General features: G+C 38.8%; 1 protein-coding gene across 1 annotated transcript in view; it reads right to left on the reverse strand.

Annotated features, from left to right (window-relative positions):
• Nucleotides 1–21,331, reverse strand: part of LOC104299259 (hippocampus abundant transcript-like protein 1) — a 40,030-nt gene that overhangs the window by 3,331 nt on the left and 15,368 nt on the right. The window contains exons 4-12 of the mRNA XM_054177757.1: nucleotides 15,644–15,706; nucleotides 12,330–12,457; nucleotides 11,084–11,198; nucleotides 9,089–9,307; nucleotides 7,044–7,157; nucleotides 6,399–6,470; nucleotides 3,376–3,488; nucleotides 2,572–2,669; nucleotides 994–1,151 (exon numbers count right to left, since the gene is read on the reverse strand). Coding sequence (XP_054033732.1) covers nucleotides 994–1,151; nucleotides 2,572–2,669; nucleotides 3,376–3,488; nucleotides 6,399–6,470; nucleotides 7,044–7,157; nucleotides 9,089–9,307; nucleotides 11,084–11,198; nucleotides 12,330–12,457; nucleotides 15,644–15,706 — 1,080 coding nt within the window. The remainder of the gene's footprint in view (nucleotides 1–993; nucleotides 1,152–2,571; nucleotides 2,670–3,375; nucleotides 3,489–6,398; nucleotides 6,471–7,043; nucleotides 7,158–9,088; nucleotides 9,308–11,083; nucleotides 11,199–12,329; nucleotides 12,458–15,643; nucleotides 15,707–21,331) is intronic.

Consider the following 21,331-nt stretch of genomic DNA (forward strand, 5'->3'; position numbering starts at 1 on the left):
ACAAAGATAGAAAGGATAAAGAAAAGACAGATGAAGAAATGTTGTATAGGATTGATGCACTCAAAGAGCTATGATCTATGGCTTGGTGTTTAGAGGGAGAGCTGTGACAGTTGTGTCCTTCAGTGATCAGTACTGGGACTGCTGCTGTTTAACATCTATGAGGACTTACTGAGGGAGCTGGGTCTGTTCAGCCTGGAAAAGAGAAAGCTCAGGGAAGATACTATAGTGGCCTTTTTCATAAGGGCATGTGGTGATGGGACAATGGCCAATGGTTTAAAACTAGATCAGGGTAGATTTAGATTACGCGTCAAGAAGAACTTCTTTACTATGAGGGAAATGGGATGCCCAGTACTTTACTGAAACAGGATGCCCACAGAAGTCGTGGACGCCTCATCCCTGGAAGTGTTTAAGGCTGGATGAAGCTTTGATCAGCCTGTTCTAGTGGAAGGTGTCCCTGCCCGTGGCAGGGGGATTTGAACTAGATGATCATTAAGGTCCCTTCCAACCCAACCCCTTCCATGACTTCACTACTCCTTCTAAATTTTCACACAGGTAAGTAAAGGGGAATAATAGCATTATTACTGTGACTGAAAACAAATAAACAAACAAAACAAACAAATACATGCATCTCAACTGTTTACTGATTTACTGTCTAGATGAATAATTAACCTATCAAAGATAAACAGGTTAAGATTTACTGAGTTAACAGAAATTACCTTCTTACTAGTCAAATGTCATGTTTTGCTGTAATTCAGGATTACAGTTGTGTTTTGAGCATATTTATATCACAAGAAGTTAACTGGTTCCATTAGAATACTGAAACTAATGCTGCTGTAAATCTAAATAACTATTATCTTAATAATTCAGTAAAGCTGGCAAGTGATAATTAAGCCATTCACAGATTAGATATCGAGATTCTGAATCAGTCAAAAATGACTGAATTTACCCCTATTGGTTCTACACTGTGAACTTCACACCAAAGTTTAAATGTACCTCATCACTGGGATCTCGCATTGTTTTTTTTCCAGAAGTCTGATCAGGTGGCAACTCATTTAGCTCCACATGAAAGAGAAAGAAAATGAAGCCATAGAGTGCTGGCCCCAAGCCATTGCACAGACCTCTTATTCCAGTTATTATTCCTTGGACAACACCTAATGACGAAAAAACAGGAGAGTAGGTTTGTTTTGTTTTTTTAAATCAAGAATCAAACACTCATAGCCAACAGGTTTGTCTGAATGAATTCTAATGGCTGTTCATCTCACATAACTACTGTGATTTTTAAAATTACATTGAAGACAGCTTCACTGGATTAAAATAATCGTCTGCATGACCACATGACTGTAGTTCTGTCACTGTACTAGCACGCTACTAGAAGCGATGGTTTTAGATATCAGCAACTAAATTTACATGCAAGTCTAATTGTCTGTGGTGGTGTACCCTCACCGAAAGCCTGCAATGAAGAAAGCAGAGGTTAAGTGTGGCACCTGCTCAGTCTACTTTCAAGTGAAATTCAAAGGAATATATCTATGTGTTAAGTGTTGTTACTGGAAAAATATGCACAAACTGTAAGATTTCTTTGCTTACCAGTCTAAAAACAGGATTTACTTAAGTACAAAGTAAATTACTTAGGGCAGTAAACCCATCAGAACTGCAGTAAATTGACAATAAAGGACTTGCTACTCTGTTTCAACTTCATCAAGTGATTGGGACAACACTGTGCCAAACTTACAGCTTAAGATTCTACAGGATGGAAATTTTTGCAAGACTGTTGGTCTGCATATTCTCTTCTCTCTTAAGGCAGTAACTTATAAAATGAAAGGGAAAAAAATATGCCAAAAGGAAAGTTGTCCACACTTTTTGTTTATAGCTTGACATGTACGCTTCAAAACTTCATGCCACTAGGTGGCCAAACTTGACTTGAGAAACAATTTTATTTCTCAGCTATTAACAGTAGTTTCTTCCACATAAAAGCAAAGATCAAAGAATTTTGTCAGCTTGGCAGAACTATTAATTTCATGACATAAATGGAAAACAATTCTTTTAAAACTCCTTCAAATATCTCTTAAAAACAAAAATGGGAGAGAGGGGAATGATAAAAAAAGCCAAGCAAAATGCCTTTTGCATTTTGAAACTCAACAGAAACCCACCTTCTAGAACTGCACCTCTTTTATACCTACCATATTAACTGCATGTATCTAACTTTAAAGTTCTACAACCTTAAAGCAAGACTGGTACCTATGATTTACACACACAATCATCTTTCTTAAGAGAATTACTAAAGTCAGTTATCATATGTCACTGTTATATTTTTTGATTACTCTTTCCCTAACTTCAATTTAAATACTTATTTGGATTTCTTGATCTCCTTTGCATCAAAATCTATGACTTGCTATGCAAATTTGATTAATTTCTATACCTCTTTCATCTCTGTACAGATTGGAAGACTTCCACAACTACCATCAAAGAAACTCATTACTGATCAATGTACTTGAAAAGTACACGAAGAAAAGTATTCCTCTTCTTAGAAGAGTCATTCAAGAATGCTCAAAGAGAAATTCATTCAGTACTCACCTTGTTGATCTGACTCTGCATTTCGTGAAACCAGAGCACTGATTGCTGGGAATGTAACACTGGACATTGCTGCTATAGCTCCTGCTGCCCACATCATCCTGTATTAAATATAAAAATTGATTTTGAAATGACACTACCCGTATCATTACTCCCCACTACTACAAAAACGGCCACAAGTATACCCTCATTTAAGGCTTAATGCCCTTTCAAAACAATTCCTATTAAATACCCGAAGACAGGAAACTGCATAATCTGAGCCTTCTTCCTGCCCCACTCTCACAAACTACCCTGTGCTTGCTGGAACAGAAGCACATAAAATTACAGCAGAGGAAAAGGGGAAAGTGGAAGTGAAACATGGGTTTTCCCTCTCCAACCACTGTACACTAAGGAACAATTTCCGGGGTGTCCCAATAAGGCAGTTCTCTAACTTGCGTAACTCACAAGGATGCGCTCTGATAAAAAACAAGCATTCATCACTGTTGGTGGGACCAACTTTGTCAAGAAAAAGCTGTTTCTGCTTGTAGTTCTAGTTCACTTTATTTACAGACATTGTATTTACAAAATGTTGCAAAGACTCCTTTTTCAAAGGGACTGTTAGTCTGCAACTTTGACCATATACCTGGGAAATTCTATCATTCCTACAAGTGCAAAATACAGACAGAAGTTTAACAGTGTAATACAAATGAGAACGCTTAACTCACAGAATGTTTAAACACTCGTGGCAACATCACTAAATGGTAAAAAATATTGGAATAAATATTTTCACTTCCTTAAAAGTATGTACCTATGAAAATGTGTACTTACCAAGACTGAGATCCAAAACCATACCAAGCCAACTGAAGGATTTGAAAGCCAAGGCCAAGGAGAACTGTATTTTTGTTCCCTATAGACCTCATCAAGATACTGAGAAACACAGTCTGAAAGAGAAATTGGTTTATCCAAAAGTTATTTCAAAAAGCCATATTGATAAAATAATTTCTCTTCCTGCATAAAATAACTCAGAATATCTTTCAACTGTAATGAAATTCACACCATTTGTGCTCTCACCTCCCCTGTATTAAATCCAACATGTAAAACAATCATATCAGCATTTGACATAGAGATATTCTTAAACTATAAAACGGTTGCTACTTCCGGACATTGAGAAGAGAATGCATTGCTTTCTCTATGGACATTATGCCTCTGTTTCTACTGCGTAGGCTGGATATGGGTTAAATTCAACAGTATCTACAAACACTAGAGAAAAAAAAAGACTGTTAGGTCAGAAAAGAAGTCATGTCTTTAGGTCAGATGAGTTATATCCAAATTTGCTATTAAAGCCATTGTAAATTTTGCTGTTCTTTCAGTTTCACCACATGCAGTGAAATGTGCTCAAGGTCAGTTTGTAGACACCTTTAATTATGTTTTCTGATGACTCTTTATGCCACTGATATGACATTTTCATTTGCAACTAGAATCCAATCCTAAAGAAAGACCACTGTTCTCCATCTCTTAATATGTAACTGCTCAGATGAAAGAGCTCCCAACTCAGATTGAACAGCAATACAGTCATGACAAGAAGCAGACTGTTCCTAGCAAGGTAAAGTCCATTACAGACAACTTCACTCAGTTAGCAGAGCATACATTTTTCTTTAATGTGAGAAACTCAGCGATGCATCAGTAAGCCCGAGAGCCAGAGAAAAGGAACTAGGAGGACCGCAGAGCAGTGGACACTTCTTCTCTCATGTCATGTACCAGTAACTTACACTATATTTCTTGTTTCTCATTCTTAGACAAAGCTAGCTTGAAAAATAAGTAGCACTAATTCTACCCATGTGACCAATTTTTTCTGCAGATATTCAACATGCTAACACACATCTATATGCATGAAGCAAAGCTTATTTCAATAAGCCGCACTCTTCAAAGACTTAAAAATATCAGTGCAGTTTCCTCATTTTAACACTAAAAATTAGGAACTAGAAAGGCAGCCATTTTAGAGATTTCCAGCAAAACCACTGGTCTGAATAATTATGATTGGCAATTATGAGTGCACATAACAGCATCAGAAAAAAACACAGAGCAAGGATTAAGATAATGACTTGGAACTGATAATGAAAAACACAACTGACACTAGTAAAACTGGTAAAAACTGAAGAATGCATTGTTACATTCTGCTGAAGATGGTAACAAGTGCCATTCCTCTTTATGTTATCCCAACCGGAAGACAAACTGTACACGTAAGGATAGGAAAGATCATCATAAAAACTTTGATTTCTTACAAGGTAAAGGTCCTGTCCAAAAACCATCTCACTGTTCCTAATTAAGAGTCATGTGTCTCAATCCAGAGAGGGAAAGGGACTCCGTTCTTTTGAATATTCCTGTGTTATGAAATTAGCGGCACAAACAAGGCCAAAATATCAACAGATAGACTATTTATTAGCAGAATGAAGTGAAGGGATCAGAAGGGGAGAGACAGAAAATAGGAAGAGAGAGAGAAGAAGGAGAGAGAAGAGGAAAGGAATTATATTACCATACCCCTCACCCCAAAAAGACAGTTTGAGTCTGTGGAGGAAGGGTGTGGTAGTGAGAAAGTTCAATCCTCCCACCACACAAACCACAGCTAACTCAGTCGGAGAGGCAAATGAAAAAGGCTGTATTTTACAAGCAGAATTAAATGCAATGAATCTGATCTACCAATGAAATTAGTTTAGAATTATCTTTGTTTTCCTTTTCGCACCAAAACATTCAGCTAGAGTATTCTGTAGCTGTCCTCTTAAAGGCACAGCCTAAAACTGTCACAAGGGTGCTGCAGCTTTGGAAGGGTGCTGCAGCTTTGGCGTGGAGGACAGGTCATCCTTGTTGGCTGTGCTGTCCTCTGAGCAGCCTCTTCAGCTCCATGAGTTGCAAGCAGGCAGAACTTAGAACATGGAGGGTTCCTCTTGGTCTGCTTCTTCCAGGCTACATGGCGATGTCTCTGCCATTTTTTCCTCTCCTGGTATTCTCTCCACTTTTCTTCAGAGCAGCATTGCCCTGGTCTTTTCCTTCTCTTGTGTTTTTGTTCTCAGTGGCATTGTCCAGGTCTTTTTCTTCTTCTGAGCCAGTAGTTGTTCAGATCTTTTATACAGTTTTTGAGTCCAGGTGGTGAATATGCATATTCCAGGGAGTACCGATAACAGTGGCCTCTGCCCATTATTTCCAGGGCAGCAGCAGTCTGGTGAGCAATCTTTATCTATGCACCTTCCAGAGAGTCATTCCAGTGGCATCTGCCCAATACACATCAGCTATTGTCAGGGCAAGCAGCAAAGGTGATTTTATCTTTGTTGAGTCACACCAAAAGAGACAAGATTTAGTCTCTCACAGTATGAAAGCAGTATATCTAGGCCTAACAGTTCCTTAGCCCCCATGCTGAGCCTAAGTGATCTTGGACAGACCATGTCAACACCTGCCCTGCTTGTATACAAGTTTGATACCATGAGCCAGTTGAATAGATGCAAACAGCATGACTTTCGCTTAAAACAGTTACCACAATTTCCTTTCACAAGGCCTTGCATTAATTAACCAATTTCTTACATCACTATAATCATTTAAAGCCAGAGTTTCAGTAAGCTTACTGATGGAAGCTCAGCAAATTTTAGTTTCATTTTCTGATGCCCAGGTCCAGTATATCGAAGGAATGCAGATTTAAAAGCAAGACATTTACATAGACTATATATGAATGTAATCTTTAGTGAATGCATGATACAATGGCATTTTAGAGCATGTAAGAAGTTTATACAAGCTCAAGAATCAGGTAAGTGTGCCTTTCAGTTTGTATAGTTTATTAAAACACTAACAAGAGTAAAGCTTACCTGAGCTATTATAGACAGAATGCCTACCACAGCTATAAATGCCGCAATGCTAGCAGATCCAAAACCTATAATCTGAAGAGAGGCAGAAAACACATAAAAAATTGCCAAACATGATCCAGGATGATCATTAGCAAAGAGATAACTTCTTCAAACAAAGCACTGATCCCTGCTTATGCTCTAAATACATACAAGAAGCATCCGCTTTCAAGAACAATCTTTAACTCAACTGCTTGCAAAGAAATCCACCCCAGACAAAGACTGCCTTAAAAAAAAAGAAAAAAAGAAAAAAAGACACAGAGAAAGTAGTATCAGGAAACTGTAACTCTCTGATCCCTCTCACAGACACAACAGCTCTTCAGCAGGTGATATCCCATTTCAAGATGCATAAACACTGCTACACTGAATGGGAATAAAGGTCTGCTTAACTTTTTGAGTATGTGCTTAAGCCATGGCAGGGTTTATGCATCTACGCACCAGGAGTCATCTGTTACTCAATTCTTGGCTTATCAAAGTACCCTGCCTTTATTTTTTAAAGCTACATTATGCCAGAAAACAGTTTTCTAAACGAAGTCTTCAAGAAGAAACAGGCCTTAGGGAGTATTTATTTAAATATCCTTAGTAAGACATGAAGACACCAACATTTACCTGTCTCAAGTACAGAAAAAAGCTAGAGTACTGCCCAGCCTCAGGCAGATAGGAGAGAAAAACTGTAATGCAGATTGGAAGGACCGTAGTATCTTTTCTGACTTTCTTCAGAGACTGTAAAACAAAGAAACAAACCAAGCATTGGAACATTTACACAAAGTTTAATGAAAACAAAGAAACTAGGTGGATTCAATTTTACTAAAACCATTTTTACCCACACATACAAGTAAAAAAAAAAAAAAAAAAGGAAAAAAAAAAATCACACATGGAAAGAGTGAAGCTGAAGATTAAGACAGAAATAACTTCCTGTTACATAAGGATTGTGGTATGTGATTCTTCTGAAAAGTTTCCATTTGATTTTAAAGCTTAAAGTTCACTCCAAATTGTAAGTATTCACTGAAAACATCATTATAAAGTATTTAGGGAAATACATACTTCTATTAGATATGCATTATACATGTCTCTGAAAGATGCTAGCAAATAATACAGACTCATTATCAGCACTTCTCTTCCCAAATTTTGATTCTTTTTCCTTGAACATTTCTTACACTTGTTCACCATAATATGAATTACTTTTGAATAACAAATAAATTGTGGAAAATAAATTCTTTAAAGAATCACAAAACAGAGGTTTAAAAGGACCTCCAGAGATCGCCTAATCCAAACCCCCACTAAAGCATGTTTATCAGATCACACAGGAACACATCCAGGCTGGTTTTTAAAGTCTCCATAGACAGAGACTCCACAACCTCTCACAGAACCACAGACTACTAGGGGCTGGAAGGGAACTTGAAAGATACCTAATCCAATCCTCCTGCCAGAGCACAATCACCTAGAGTAGGTCACACAGGAATCCATCCAGGCAGATTTTGAATGGCTCCAGACAAGGAGATTCCACAATCCCGCCATGCAGCCTTTTCCAGTGCTTCATCACCCTCACAGCGAAAAAGTTCTTCCTTATGTTTAGATATAACCTATGCTTCAGCTTGCACCCACTGCCTCTTCTCCTATCACTGGTCATCACTGAGAAGAGCCTGGCTCTGTCCTGCTGATACCTGCCCTTCACATAGTGATAAACATTAATGAGGTCATCCCTCAGTCTCCTCCAGGCTAATGAGACCCACCTCCCTCAGTCTTTCCTCATCTTTGTGGCTCTGTGCTGGACTCTTTCAGGCAGCCTTCTCCAGTGCTCCATGGCGTGCAAAGTAAAGAAGTTTTTCTTTGTGTTTAAGTGAAACCTCTTGTGCTCCAGAACCTGCTGCCCCTTGTCCTATCACTGAAAAGAGCCTATCACCATCCTCTTGACCTTCACCCTTCAGATATTTATACACATTGGTAAGATACTTTCTCAGTGTCCTCTTTTCCAGCTAAAAAGCCCCAGGTCTCTCAGTCTCTTTTCCTAACACTTTCCACATCATGGTCCTTCACTGAACTCCCTCCAGTAGCTCTCCATCTCTCTTGAACTGGGGAACCTAGAAATGGATGCCATATTTCAGTTACAGCCTCACAAGTGCAGAGTAGAGGAAGAAGAGAACAAATTAGGTAAGTAAGCATGAATAAGTGAACAAGTCACTAGAAAGACTTCCTAAATATGCCTGTAGAAAATCCATTTATAGATTCATTTTGTATTAAACAGAAATCACACATAAGCAAAAGTGGAATTCAGTAGTGGGGAGATACATTGCCAACCAAAAGTACAAAGCATAAAATGAATATAGAAAAGTTTTATGAGGTTTTGGGGTCTGTAATAGTGTAAGAACACTTACAATAAAAGAGAGTGAGTTACAAAAGTAAAGCATCTCCCCTTTTGACTTCACACCAAATGTTATTTCCAATTCAAGAATCATTTAATCCACAAAGTTTGATGAGGCTCTGGTTTCTAAATGTAGCTAAGTTGTTCTGTGCAAGTGAAGAGTACAGAAATTATGGAATACTGAAATCAGGCTGCAAATACAATTAAAGATTTGTCAAACCTACAAAATGAAGTTAGCTGTTTTTAACTAATCATCAATTATTTATTAATTACTTATTGATGTGCATCTTACGGCAAAAGGGTCAGCTCTTTCCCATGAAATAGAAGCTCCCCATGAAGTAGGTCTCATTTTTTCTGGCAAAGATTCTGGTACGGCTAGCACAATGAAGCAGATGTCCACAACAGCCACCAATGTTGCCACTAGTACGACAAGGTTATCTCCGTAGCTGGCAGACAGGTATGCACCAATGGCAGGACTTGTTACCAAACTTGCTGCAAAGGTGGCAGAAACCTATGCACAAGAAGAGTTTACAAACTTGTTGAAGTGATATTCTGCCACTGAAGAAAAATGAAGTAACTTGATCAACACCACCACCCTTCCTCAGAAATAAAGTTTAAAAAACAAAAATAAAAAAAAGTAACAAAAACCACCCAAGCAACTGAAAACCAAAACAACCAAAAAAAAACCCAACCAAAAAAAGCAACAACAACAAAACAACCCACAAAATATCACTTATGACAGTAAAATGCATGTTCAAATAAAGTTTCTCCAACCTCCTCCACAGCTCACCATAGGAGATAGGATCTGCAGTCAAAGGGCCAGTCTGGCTTAAAGGAGAACAGTTTTTTGTTTTCCAATCATGAATTTGATGAAATTTCACTGAAGAAGTTACCAGCACATTCAAATGCGTGCGTAAGTGAACCTGAACCTCAGCATGTTGGGTAGTACAGAGAGCAACACGTAATACCTGTCTGAACAGTCTGCATTTTAAATATATAGCTACCACTGGCTAGCACAGCAAACTAGGAAATCAATAGCTATGACAGCTTCCAACAATGGTACTGTTCTCCATTATGTTGCAGTGACATGCAGCCACTAAGAGATGACCTACTGTTTTCACACACAGCAGATCATGACTGTCAATTGCTGTAGTTAAATTGTACTATCAGAAAAAGCTGGAGTAAAGCCAGCTTGTTTTTTTAAATTATTACTCTTCCAATCCCCAAAATAAAACCACCATGCATTAATATTTTATAGAGTAAGTAAAACACAAGCTAAACATTTAGCTTTATACCAAGCTAGAAAAAAATCATAAGTATAACAAGCAAACTGATTGGAACAACTGCACTTTTGCTTATGACTTTATAGACTTTCAGATCAAGATGGTTTTGTTAACAAAAAACCTGCTTGAAGGTAGGCAAATAGATGGTCCAATATACTTATGGCTCCCTTTACAGACAGGAAAATTAAAGTGCAAATTCCAGAACTTTAACAACTGTTTTGCGCTCTGATACAACAATAAACACACATTTCGTTCAAGAAAATCAAGTCCTTGGTTTTTCTTCACTGTTAAATGACCATCTGAGAAATCATACCACTAAAAAAATAAAGGGAAGCCTTAACAACTTGAAGTACAGTACAGTCAGCCAAAACCCAAGTCCATTAATATCTGTATAGGGAAAACACATGCACAGAGGATGAAGGGATAAATGACATTTAAAGCCTATGGGCATCTACCACTGGGCCTCCAAAACCTAAACCAATAGAGGTACTCAGGAATGCAGACTAAGCCAGAATTGTATTACTGGAAAGGTTAGTTTGTACTGAAGTGCTAATTAATAACGCTCATGGCCAAGTTACTAAAAATACTGTACTATGCATTCCTGCCTGTTTCAACTATACAAAAAAGACATTCTATAGTTTAAAAAAAAATAATAATCACACAATGTGCAATTTTCAAGTGGCAGACAGATATTGCCAGATGAAGTATTAAATAACATGCACTGCCTTTAATAGCATTTCCTATTCTGCCTGTGAAGCTTAAAACATTTTGTTACAGATGCCCTATGTGCAACTGAAGTTGGCAAAATCTTATACTCTGAGGACTGAGCAGCCTGTGCAGCAATAAAAGAGTAAATTACATTTCCCAAACCCTAATGCAGTGCCTTGATGCACAGCTCATTTCTTTCTCTATCAACCTTAATCAGGAAACACTCTGTGCATCAAAACACAAGTTCAATATGAAGGTCATAATCTGACCATTTTTCCAAGTTTAGCATATCTTACCAGTCCGTAGGCTGTAATTCTTTCATGTTCTTGTGTTACATCAGCTACATAAGCAAATATTACCGAAAAGGTAACAGAAAAGATTCCAGATACCGAAATCATAGCAAAGTACCACCTAAAGATTCAAAAGCAACAATTAGAAAGTTTACATTAAGACTTCTTGCTGTTCTCTTATTAATCAAGTAAGTCTGTATTTAAGCCACGAAAACTGTTCCTCAAGAACTAACATTGAACTTCACTGGAAATGACTAATTGTGCAATCTCAAATAATGGAAAAGAGCATTTTAGTTTTTTATATTTTACTGTTTACTTCACATCAGCCTAGAAAAAGTAGTAGACTCTTCAGGTCTGGGTGACCCTATGTTTTCACACTCTCAATGAAGTTTAGTTATGAAAAAGAAACTATTTTAGAACTCATTTTCTCAACCAGCTAAGAAATAAAATATCACATAATATGCTTTGGAAGATGAACTCTGATTGCACTGAATGTACATGAAGTTATTTTGTACTCCTCCTAAGTTTCACAACAAAAATAAATGAAATAGAAATCGATTCTACTCAGCTATGACTTCAACACTGCCTAATCAAAGAGTTGAAAATGTCATTTACAGCAATTCTACTCAATAAAAGCTAAGGTTCATTTCCTTTAAAAATATGCTTACAACAGCATTGTCAGACCTGAACAGGGGAAAAAACCACAGCTAAGCTTAAAACTGAAATGGACAGGGCTATCAAGCCATTTCAATGGCTGTTTTACTTGTGTGAATACAGTAACTAAATCACACTCCATTATTTCCACTTTTAAGAAATGCTGTTTTAACACCTCTTAAACATAAATGTAATCATGTCTTGAAAGCAAAGTGATTTTCCTCTTTCCTTACTGTCCCTCTCCCACTTTCCCAAACTACTCCTCAGACTGAATTTCTGCTGTACTGACAAGCTCACTACCACAGTCTGTATCACAGAATCAACCAGGTTGGAAGAGACCTCCAAGATCATCAAGTCCATGTGATCAATCAACCCTATCTAATGAACTAAACCATGGCACTAAGTGCCTCCTCCAGACTTTTCTTACACACTTCTAGAGATGTTGACCCCACCACCTCCCTGTGCTGCCCATTCCAATGGGCTTCACTTTCTGTGAAGAACATTTTTCTAAGATCAAGCCTAAACTTTCCCTTGCACAACTGGAGACTGCGTCCTCTTGTTCTGTTGCTGGTTAGAACAAGAGGAACTTATGACTTACCATGGACTTATTCTCATTAATGGAATTGGAGCACAGGTGAAAAAAACAGTAAGAAGAAGAAATGATTTTCTTCCCCATGCATCTGATAGAGCACCTATTACGGGAGCACTGAGAAAGGACAAAAAGCCCTATGGTAAAACAAAGAAAATTAATATGTCTATATTTGCATTTCAGACTTTCACTTCAACTGCAATACAAAAAAGGCCTAAAATTGAATAGACAACTGAAATTGTACACAGTTTCTTCTACAGTCTACTTTGCTGTGATTCTGATTTTTTCACATTTATTAAACATGAAGGCATTAGAAAAAAACAGGCATTTTTTCCCAAGATCAGTCCAATTCAATGTAGAAGTACCACAGTCATAGAATCATGGAATCAATAAGGTTGGAAGAGACCTCAAAGATCACAAAGTCCAACCTGTCACCACAGACCTCATGACTACTAAGTGGTCAGCAGAGCCAAGGGTGTGCCTCCTCTTTGCATTAAAAAGCTACTAACCCCCCTGTACCTAGGCCTTCTCGGCTCCTGCTAACACCCCTTTTTCTCTTTCTACTCCTTTTAGGGGAAGAAGGGAGGTAGGGGGGTAAAGGGGGCACAGGGGGAAGCCCCCTCTGTCAGGGGTCTGGTTTCTGTTTTTGTTTCTTTGCTGTATATTTCTGTAAATACTGTAAATTCTGTATATTTGTGTACATAAATTCCCTGCTGAGCATTGCTTTGTAAATACAGCAACCCCTTCGCTTTTACCGGCTGGGCTAGTTGTGATTTTTTCCCTTTACTTCTTCTTAGTGGTGGAAAGAGAGCTGGGCCTTTCCTTTCAACCCACCACACCATGGCACCAAGTGCCAAATCAAATCCCCTCTTGAACACCTCCAGGGATGGGGACTCCATCACCTCCCTGGGCAGCACATTCCAACGGCTAACAACTCTCTCTGTGAAGAACTTTCTCCTCCGCTCGTGCTTAAACTTCTCCTGGTGCAGCTTGAGAGTGTGTCCTCTTGTTCTGATGCTGGTTGCCTGGGAGAAGAGACCAACCCCCTCCTGGCTACAACCACCCTTTCAGGTAGTTGTAGAGAGCAATGAGGTCACCCCAGAGCCTCCTCTTCTCCAGGCTAAACAACCCCATCTCCCTCAGCCTCTCCTCATAGGGCTTGTTCTTGAGGCCTCTCCCCAGCCTTGTTGCCCTTCTCTGGACATGTTCAAGTGTCTCAATATCCTTCTAAAATTGAGGGTCCCAGAGCTGGACACGGTACTCAAGGTGTGGCCTAACCAGTGCTGAGTAGAGGGGCACAATGGCTTCCCTGCTCCTGCTGGGCACACTATTCTTGATGCAGGCACAGACTACAAAAGCTTCTTAAAAATCTCCCAAACCTAGTCTAGTTTTACAAAGGACATCTTCTTGGCCTCCATCATGAGACTTGATACCACATCCTAAACTCAAATTTCCCTTTAATTTGGACTGTCCTGCTTTGGCATGGGCGGTTGGACTCCATCTCTTGAGGTCCCTTCCAACCTCTAATTCACTGTGATGCTGTGAGAAGGGAGAGTTTTAGCTAACCTGAATGTTCTCTGAAAAAAACATTAACCAAAATCCTTATTGCCATATACTTATTCATCATGCACACAGGATCTGGATGTTGAAAGAACGATGACTACCATCTGAATAAGAAACAGTGGAACACCTTAATGACATTTCAGTGACAAAAGTCTTATTTACAGAAACAGTTGTCACAGAAAAAGAATTGCTGAGGATCAAAATCTACATTTCTCAGCATTTCATTAAGTCTTAGAATCTAGGCCTCAATTCTGTTCTTTATTACCCAGAAGAATTAAAATAAGTTAAGCCTTTCACATATTTGTTAATTGCAAAATCTCCAGAAAAGATGCATTTTCTTCAAATTAGTGTATTGATTTCTCATCAAGCCAACTCTGACACAAATCCAAATATTAGTAAATACATGATACTGTAAGCACCTCAGCAGTGTAGAAATCTACTCCAGATAGCTTTAGCTAGCCTCTAGAATTCAAACAGTCACCTTCAAGGTCACGGTACCCTATTTTGGCAAATTCTAATAAACAACTCTGATTCCAGTGATTTCTAGAGACCAAAAACTATAAAGCCAGGCCACTGGATCTCATGAAAGTTAACTCTTTTATTCAGCTGAAATTAATCATTTTGTTATTAGGGTCAGATTTAAGTAGAATATGAACCAACATGTTTTGCTCTCACTCAACACACCTCAATGTTTTCTAAACAATGTTTTGGGCTCTGAGTTCAAGATTACTGTGGTCTACAGCCCCACTTATTACACTTTAGAGCAACATGTACATTTAGACTATTATGTGAATGAACTTTTTTTACAGATACCCACTGTAGAATATATATAAGAGGTACCCATCATTGACTACATTTAACAGAAACTTGTGGTTACAGGGCAGTGTGAACAAATTTGAAAGAAAACACAAAGAGGAACACAGATTTTGCTTTCCTACAATAACAACATCAAGTTAACTTCCTCTTTCAGTCTGAGATATCCCAACGTCCCTAATCATGGTGTTCTGTCAATACACCATGAAAGAAACCAAGATTCCAAGTCCATACTGAAGATGTCACATTCCTGCAGTTATAAGCTGTGATTTAGGTTTGTTATAGAACACAAAGCTAATACTTTCTGGGTACTATAAATTAGCTTAGTCCTAAATTGTACTGCGTTTTGTAGCCTCTTTGTAAGTTAGCAGAGACTTTCAAATTTTACTTACACTGGACAAATTTTGAAGGGTTTTTTTTCCCCACTGTCAGCAATCCAGCACGACCGCTGTGTGAACACAATGGTGAGTATAAGCTGTCTTCAAAATGTTGAAAACTTACCAGGACAAAAATAATAAATAACTACACTGAAAAAATAGCTTTGATACCACATCTTGGGAAAAATCAGTGTTTAGGTACTTTAATTTTCATCTGAATATATCATCATGGCTGCATGAATCTGTTTTTGGTATGAAACATCTAATATTAAGAAGCAGACATTAAAAACATAGCTCCATTTTCAGACCTTTGTCATGATTACAATAGCTACAACTGGTACATACTAAAATTAGAGGACTTTGAACTTCTGAGGAATATTCTACTTAGTTCAAGATGCTACTTTTAGCTTAGACTGAGGTGAACAAAATCATTACAATGAAAATAGTTTTAAGAATTAATTACACCCTCAGAGTTTTTTATGTTTTTATGGTGGACACATGAAACACAAATTACAATACAGAAACAGAGACTATTTAGGTCAGAGGTTTTTAAAAAAAAATAAATCTTACCTTAACACCTTGAATAAGACCATTCATTAAAAATGTATGATGGGAAAATGTTTCATGTAAGACCTGATGGGGACAAAAAGTATTATTTGAATCAGGAGAGGGAGAAGAAAGCTGACTCAAAGTTTAAATTTGATTTTTAAAACAGCATAGCTCTTTTGGGACTTGGTAACGAAGCATCTTATTCTACTTGTCTTTAAGGGAAAATACTGACAAGGTTTAATACCAGTTTATTGGCATAAAGTCCTCTGCTGGCACTTATCACACTGTACTGCAGAGACAGCTTGGCTTGGGGTATTTTGCTCAGAAGGAGTATCAGTGTAAGCAAAAAGTACCTCCACGTTGTACAAATCACAAAATTTTTGAGGTAGATAATTCCTTCAAAAGACTGACTTCATCATTGTTCCTAACTAATTAAGAGTGAAAATGAAATTCATCTAACTTAGTCTATCAAGAAAAACATAGTGCTATATTCACAACTGCCCAAAAAGGCACTGTGCAATCTGTTTCTGAACAAATTGCATATATCCAACAGCAAAACAGTTAGAAACAAGTAGACACTTAAAAATACTACCAGCAGTTCGGAGTGTTCAAGTACAGCTATAAATTAATTTAAGGTGCTTTACCAGCAGTCTTAATTCAAGGGTCAGCATGTTAATCTATACTAAACAGATTTACCATAAATATGCAAGAAAGTTAAAGGGCCTCACAGGTGTCACTACATCAATTAAAAAATCATTGCAACGATCAAGTGTGTATGCACACACACACCAAATTCCTTTTCTGCCTAAGTGCCAACATCTACAAAAATTATTTATATTTATAGTAAGTCACTGGCCTGAAAAGACACAATACTTTAGTTACACTGAAAAGCACCAGTATAATTTTTAAAAGATGACTAATATTCTCAGCTTAATAGGTTAAATCAAGGTGGTTTACATCCCTTTTTCCATCTGGACTCATCCTCTCTTTAGATATTTACAATAATTTTGTATCTGTTTGACCACTGATCTTGTGATCTCAATGAAGGAGAAAAAAATTAGAGAAGCAAAAGTAGGCATCTTCCGAGAGGGGGGGTGGGGGAAGAATCAAACAGTAAACTCACAGTCATATCTCATTATCTTTTGTAAAATGTTTCCCAGTATTTTCCTGGGAGGCAACCACTGCTGATAGTATTTCAAGCTTTTAATTTTTTTAGTTTATAGACATATTTAAAAGAAGACGCTACTGAAGACAACATATGCCATTAAATGAATAATATTGCTGTGGTAAAGGCTACATACGCCCAGAATTATGCCCCAAATGTTGCCAAAACATTACCCTACATGTTTTGCTCAAACCTCCCTTCCCCCTCCCTTCTGGAGTGGGTACTTAGCCAGAGCTCAGTAAACAAAGGGCCAGGCATCAACAAGACAATCTGCCTTTTTTGGGATAAACAAGATCACATGCCCACCTTATGGGATGCTTGTACTTCTTCCAAGTATGGCCATATTCTGGTATATGCTTGGCTATTGGTTAATGATGTGCTGACCAAGATTAACTATTGGCTAAATCCAAGCTCGAGCAAATTATAAATATTACAGAAATTGTAAACAATGCACTCTTCTGCTCTTGCTCTTTTGCTGTTGAGTTGTTTTGCTTCTGCTCTGGCTCCTTGCATGAACTCTGCTCTGTGCATATGTTCTGCCTTTGTCTGCAGTCCGGAGGGAAGCCTTGCTACCCAGGAAGTGCCAGTGTGCCACAGTTTACCCGGAAACTAGCAAAGAGTCCTTCATTTAAGCTGCACTGAACTACAGACAGCTTTGTGTTGTACCTCAGTCCCACTGCCTGAAGACACCGAGCCCCACTGGCAAGGCCACACCAGCTGGGGAGAACTTGCTGGAATCCTTTCGGCAGTTCTAAGCATCTGCTGAGAGTGTGAAGTGGCAGACCTGTGACCCAAAGCCCTTCATATGCCTACTTGCAAAGCAAGGACCGTGCCTAACAGCCCCTGTGTGCCAGCTGCCAAGTTACAAGGGGAGGAGCTGCCCAGCGCTCCACAGCACCAGGGCAATTCAGAGCACCGTCAGTGCTGGGACCACCTGTGAGTGTTTCAGACCCTCACTCATTTTCAAGCTGAGCTGGGGGAAAGCCATGCCATTAGAGGTTATTAATATTAGTAATTAATATTAATACATATTATTAATAATGCAAAATAATAATTTTATTGTTAATAATATTCTTATTTCCTAATTTCATAGCTAACAACCATAACTTTGACAATTTCTTATGGTGATTCACTAATATTGGCTTATAAATCCATAAATAAGAGGAATGAGCATAAGCTTTGGACAGTGTGAGAATAGCTTTTGTGTGCTTTGTAACAACATTAAGACAATAGATCCTTTTTAAGTACATTGTCACGTAACAAACGCTACAGCTTCACCGATGTGTCAAATTGTTATAGATGACTCCAGGTAAAAGGTTTTGGTCACAATTTTATTGGCAATAAAAGACCATAAAAAGGCAATAAAAAGCAATAAAAGCAAGCAAAGCAACCGGTTGGGCATGCGAGGGTACCAAACTTCACCCCACAGCAGCTTTACAATAGCTTTCTTCATCTTATACAGTTACATCATCTACATAAACAAACTTATGGTAAATAGAAGGCAGGCATATGATAATGAGTCACAGTATCACAGTATGACTAAGGTTGGAAGAGACCTCAAGGATCATCGAGTCCAACCTGTCTCCACAGACCTCATAACTAGACCATGGCACCAAGTACCATGTCCATTCTCCTCTTGAACACCTCCAGGGACAGTGACTCCACCACCTCCCTAGGCAGCCCATTCCAATGACGAATGACTCGCTCAGTGAAGAACTTTCTCCTTACTTCGAGTCTAAACCTCCCCTGGTGCAGCTTGAGACTGTGTCCCCTTGTTCTGGTGCTAGTTGCCTGGGAGAAGAGACCAACCCCTTCCTGTCTACAGCCACCTTTCAGGTAGTTGTAGAGGGCAATGAGGTCACCCCTGATCCTTCTTTTCTCCAGGCTAAGAGTCTTAGAATAGCTGGGCAGATCCCTGCTCCCGTGCATTCTGTGTGGTAAGGGTCAAAGTATCCACTTGCACACATGCTCAGTAGTCCAGGCTTCTTATCTAAAGAAAACAAATTCTCAGTTCTTCTCCTCAGCCTTGCTGTCGCCAATTAGCCAAACACATGTCTCTGAGTCTGTAAAATATGCAGCTTTCCCTTTGTCCTCAAAACAGGCTCTTGCATGCTCCTGTCCCCCAGTCCCAGTGCACTCTGAATTCTCTACCTTTAACACAAATCACAGAATCACCAGTATATTCATTACACAAATGAAGTGAAAAAGTAATCTAAAAAATTAATTTTACATAACCTTAGTTTTCACACAATATTTATGATTAATTGTTATAATAACACAACAAAACATTTTAATCTCATTGAATGTTAACAATGAGGTGAAGAATCTCAACACAACCACCAGAAAAATTAAGAGTGACCGTGAGCTTTGAACACCAGGTCAGATATTTACATTTCTGCTTTTCCTACTAGACAGATCTGATTAAGCTAAAGAAGGCAGCTGGCAGCTCAAAGGTTGAACATCATGTAAGTAAGCTCTACAGTTCTAGTATTGCTGGCTGATCAGCAGGTCAAGGTATGTTACCACAAGTACCTTACAAGATGGAAGGGTGCAAAGTATTAAACCAGATTTGAAATTATGTAAAACACAGAACTAGCTGCCAGTATGTGCAAAGCTGATTACAAATAAAGATTATCACCCTCATAAACAGAAATAACTTACCCCTCTGCAAGGTAAGTTACACCATTATATGTAACTCAATGTTTTAAATTATTTTTTTAATTCAATGCGAAATCCTCCAAAGTATTCAAGATCATGTAAGAGAGGAACACACAAAATATGAATCATTCAAGACCACAACTTTATGGAATCCCACATATTTAAGTCAAAATAAGCATTTAGCTTTATGTGAGAAGATTTCTATAACACTCCTGTTAGATACAGTGTAATGATTAATACTAACTTCAAGAATTAGTATTAGCTGCTTGTGGCTAACAGTAATAATTAATATGGAACAATTTCAATTGGAGTCCACTATTTAGGAACTATTAAAGAACCTGCCTAACATAGAGTTTTATCAGAGTAGAGAGGTTTTTGAAAATTATGTAGTAATTACTATTTATACATAATTCTATTTACACTATATATATATATGTATACACACACACACATATATATACACACACCATTTACACATTATATACACAGGAGCAAAGTATACCCACAAAGAGGAAAGCAGGAAGGAATGCTAGGAGACCTACCTTGATGAGTGAGGAGCTGCTGGACATGCTGGCACACAAAAAGAAATTGTACAAGGAATGGAAAAGAGGACAGCTGGAATTGGGGGCATAAAAGGAAGCTGCCCAAGCAGCAAGAGACCTGATTAGAAAAGTTAAAGCTCAGTTAGAATTAAATGTAGCCAGGCAGATCAAGGGAAGAGAGAAAATGTCTATAGGTGTTTTAATGGTAAAAAGAAGGCTAGGGAAGGTGTGGGCCCCCTCAGAAAGGACACAGGTGAACTGGTGACAAGTGACATGGAGAAGGCTGAGGTTCTCAATGACTTCTTTACCTCAGCCTTCACTGGCAAGGGCTCCAGCAGCACTCCTGGAATAATGGAAGATAATGGAAGGCACTGGAAGTAGAAACTGCCCATTTTGAGTGAAGATCAGGCTCATGACCCTCTGAAGAACCTGAAAGTGTTTAAGTCCATGGGACCCGATGGGAGACATCCACGAGTGCTGAGGGAGCTGGCAGATGAGGTTGCTAAACCACTCTCTATTATATTCCAAAAGTCTTGGCAGTCTGGGGAGGTCCCCACTGACTGTAAAAGGGGAAACATAACACCCATTTTCTAAAGGGGAAAGAGAGATGACCCAGGGAACCATAAGTCAGTCAGTCTCACCTCTGTGCTCAGTGTAATGGGTTGGGGCAGACCCAGTCCCCACCACATGCAGAAATAACGACTCAGACAAACAGGTTGCAAAAGTGGTGGAAAGTTTAAATAGAGAACAGTGAATGTGTACAAAAAAGGAAACATAGTGACAAGAAAGAGACCAAAATAGACCCAGAGAAATCCCAACCCCACCTGAGGGTGCACCCAAAAACCCCCAGGGCTCCTCCTTCCCCCCCTCTACTGCTAGGCTGGTCTCAGCTGGCCAGATCTGAGACTGCCCATCCCCCCGTGGCCTTGGGCCTAATCATGTCCATGGCCGGGAGATCTCTCCCCCACTTACCAGGTCTCAGAGAGGAAGGGAAGAGGAAGTGCCAGATCCCACCGTAAAATTTATAGTGGTGCAAGGGATTATGGTAGAAATACCTAATTTCCTGTGTCCACCCACTGGGCTGGACTTCTGGACACAGGAAAACACCCCTGCAGCAGAGGGCACCCAGCCCAAACTATGACACCCAGAAAGATCACAGAGCAGATCTTCCTGGAGGCACTGCTGAGACAGAAGAATAACAAAGAGGTGATTGGGTACAATCACCATCACTTCACCAAAGGCAAATCCTGCCTGACAAACCTGGTGGCCTTCTATGACATGGTCACAATATTAACAGATGAAATCTGAGCAACTGGTATCATTTACCTGGACCTGAGCAAAGCC

This window comes from Dryobates pubescens, chromosome Z, assembly GCF_014839835.1.
Source record: "Dryobates pubescens isolate bDryPub1 chromosome Z, bDryPub1.pri, whole genome shotgun sequence".
NCBI classification, from domain to species: domain Eukaryota; kingdom Metazoa; phylum Chordata; class Aves; order Piciformes; family Picidae; genus Dryobates; species Dryobates pubescens.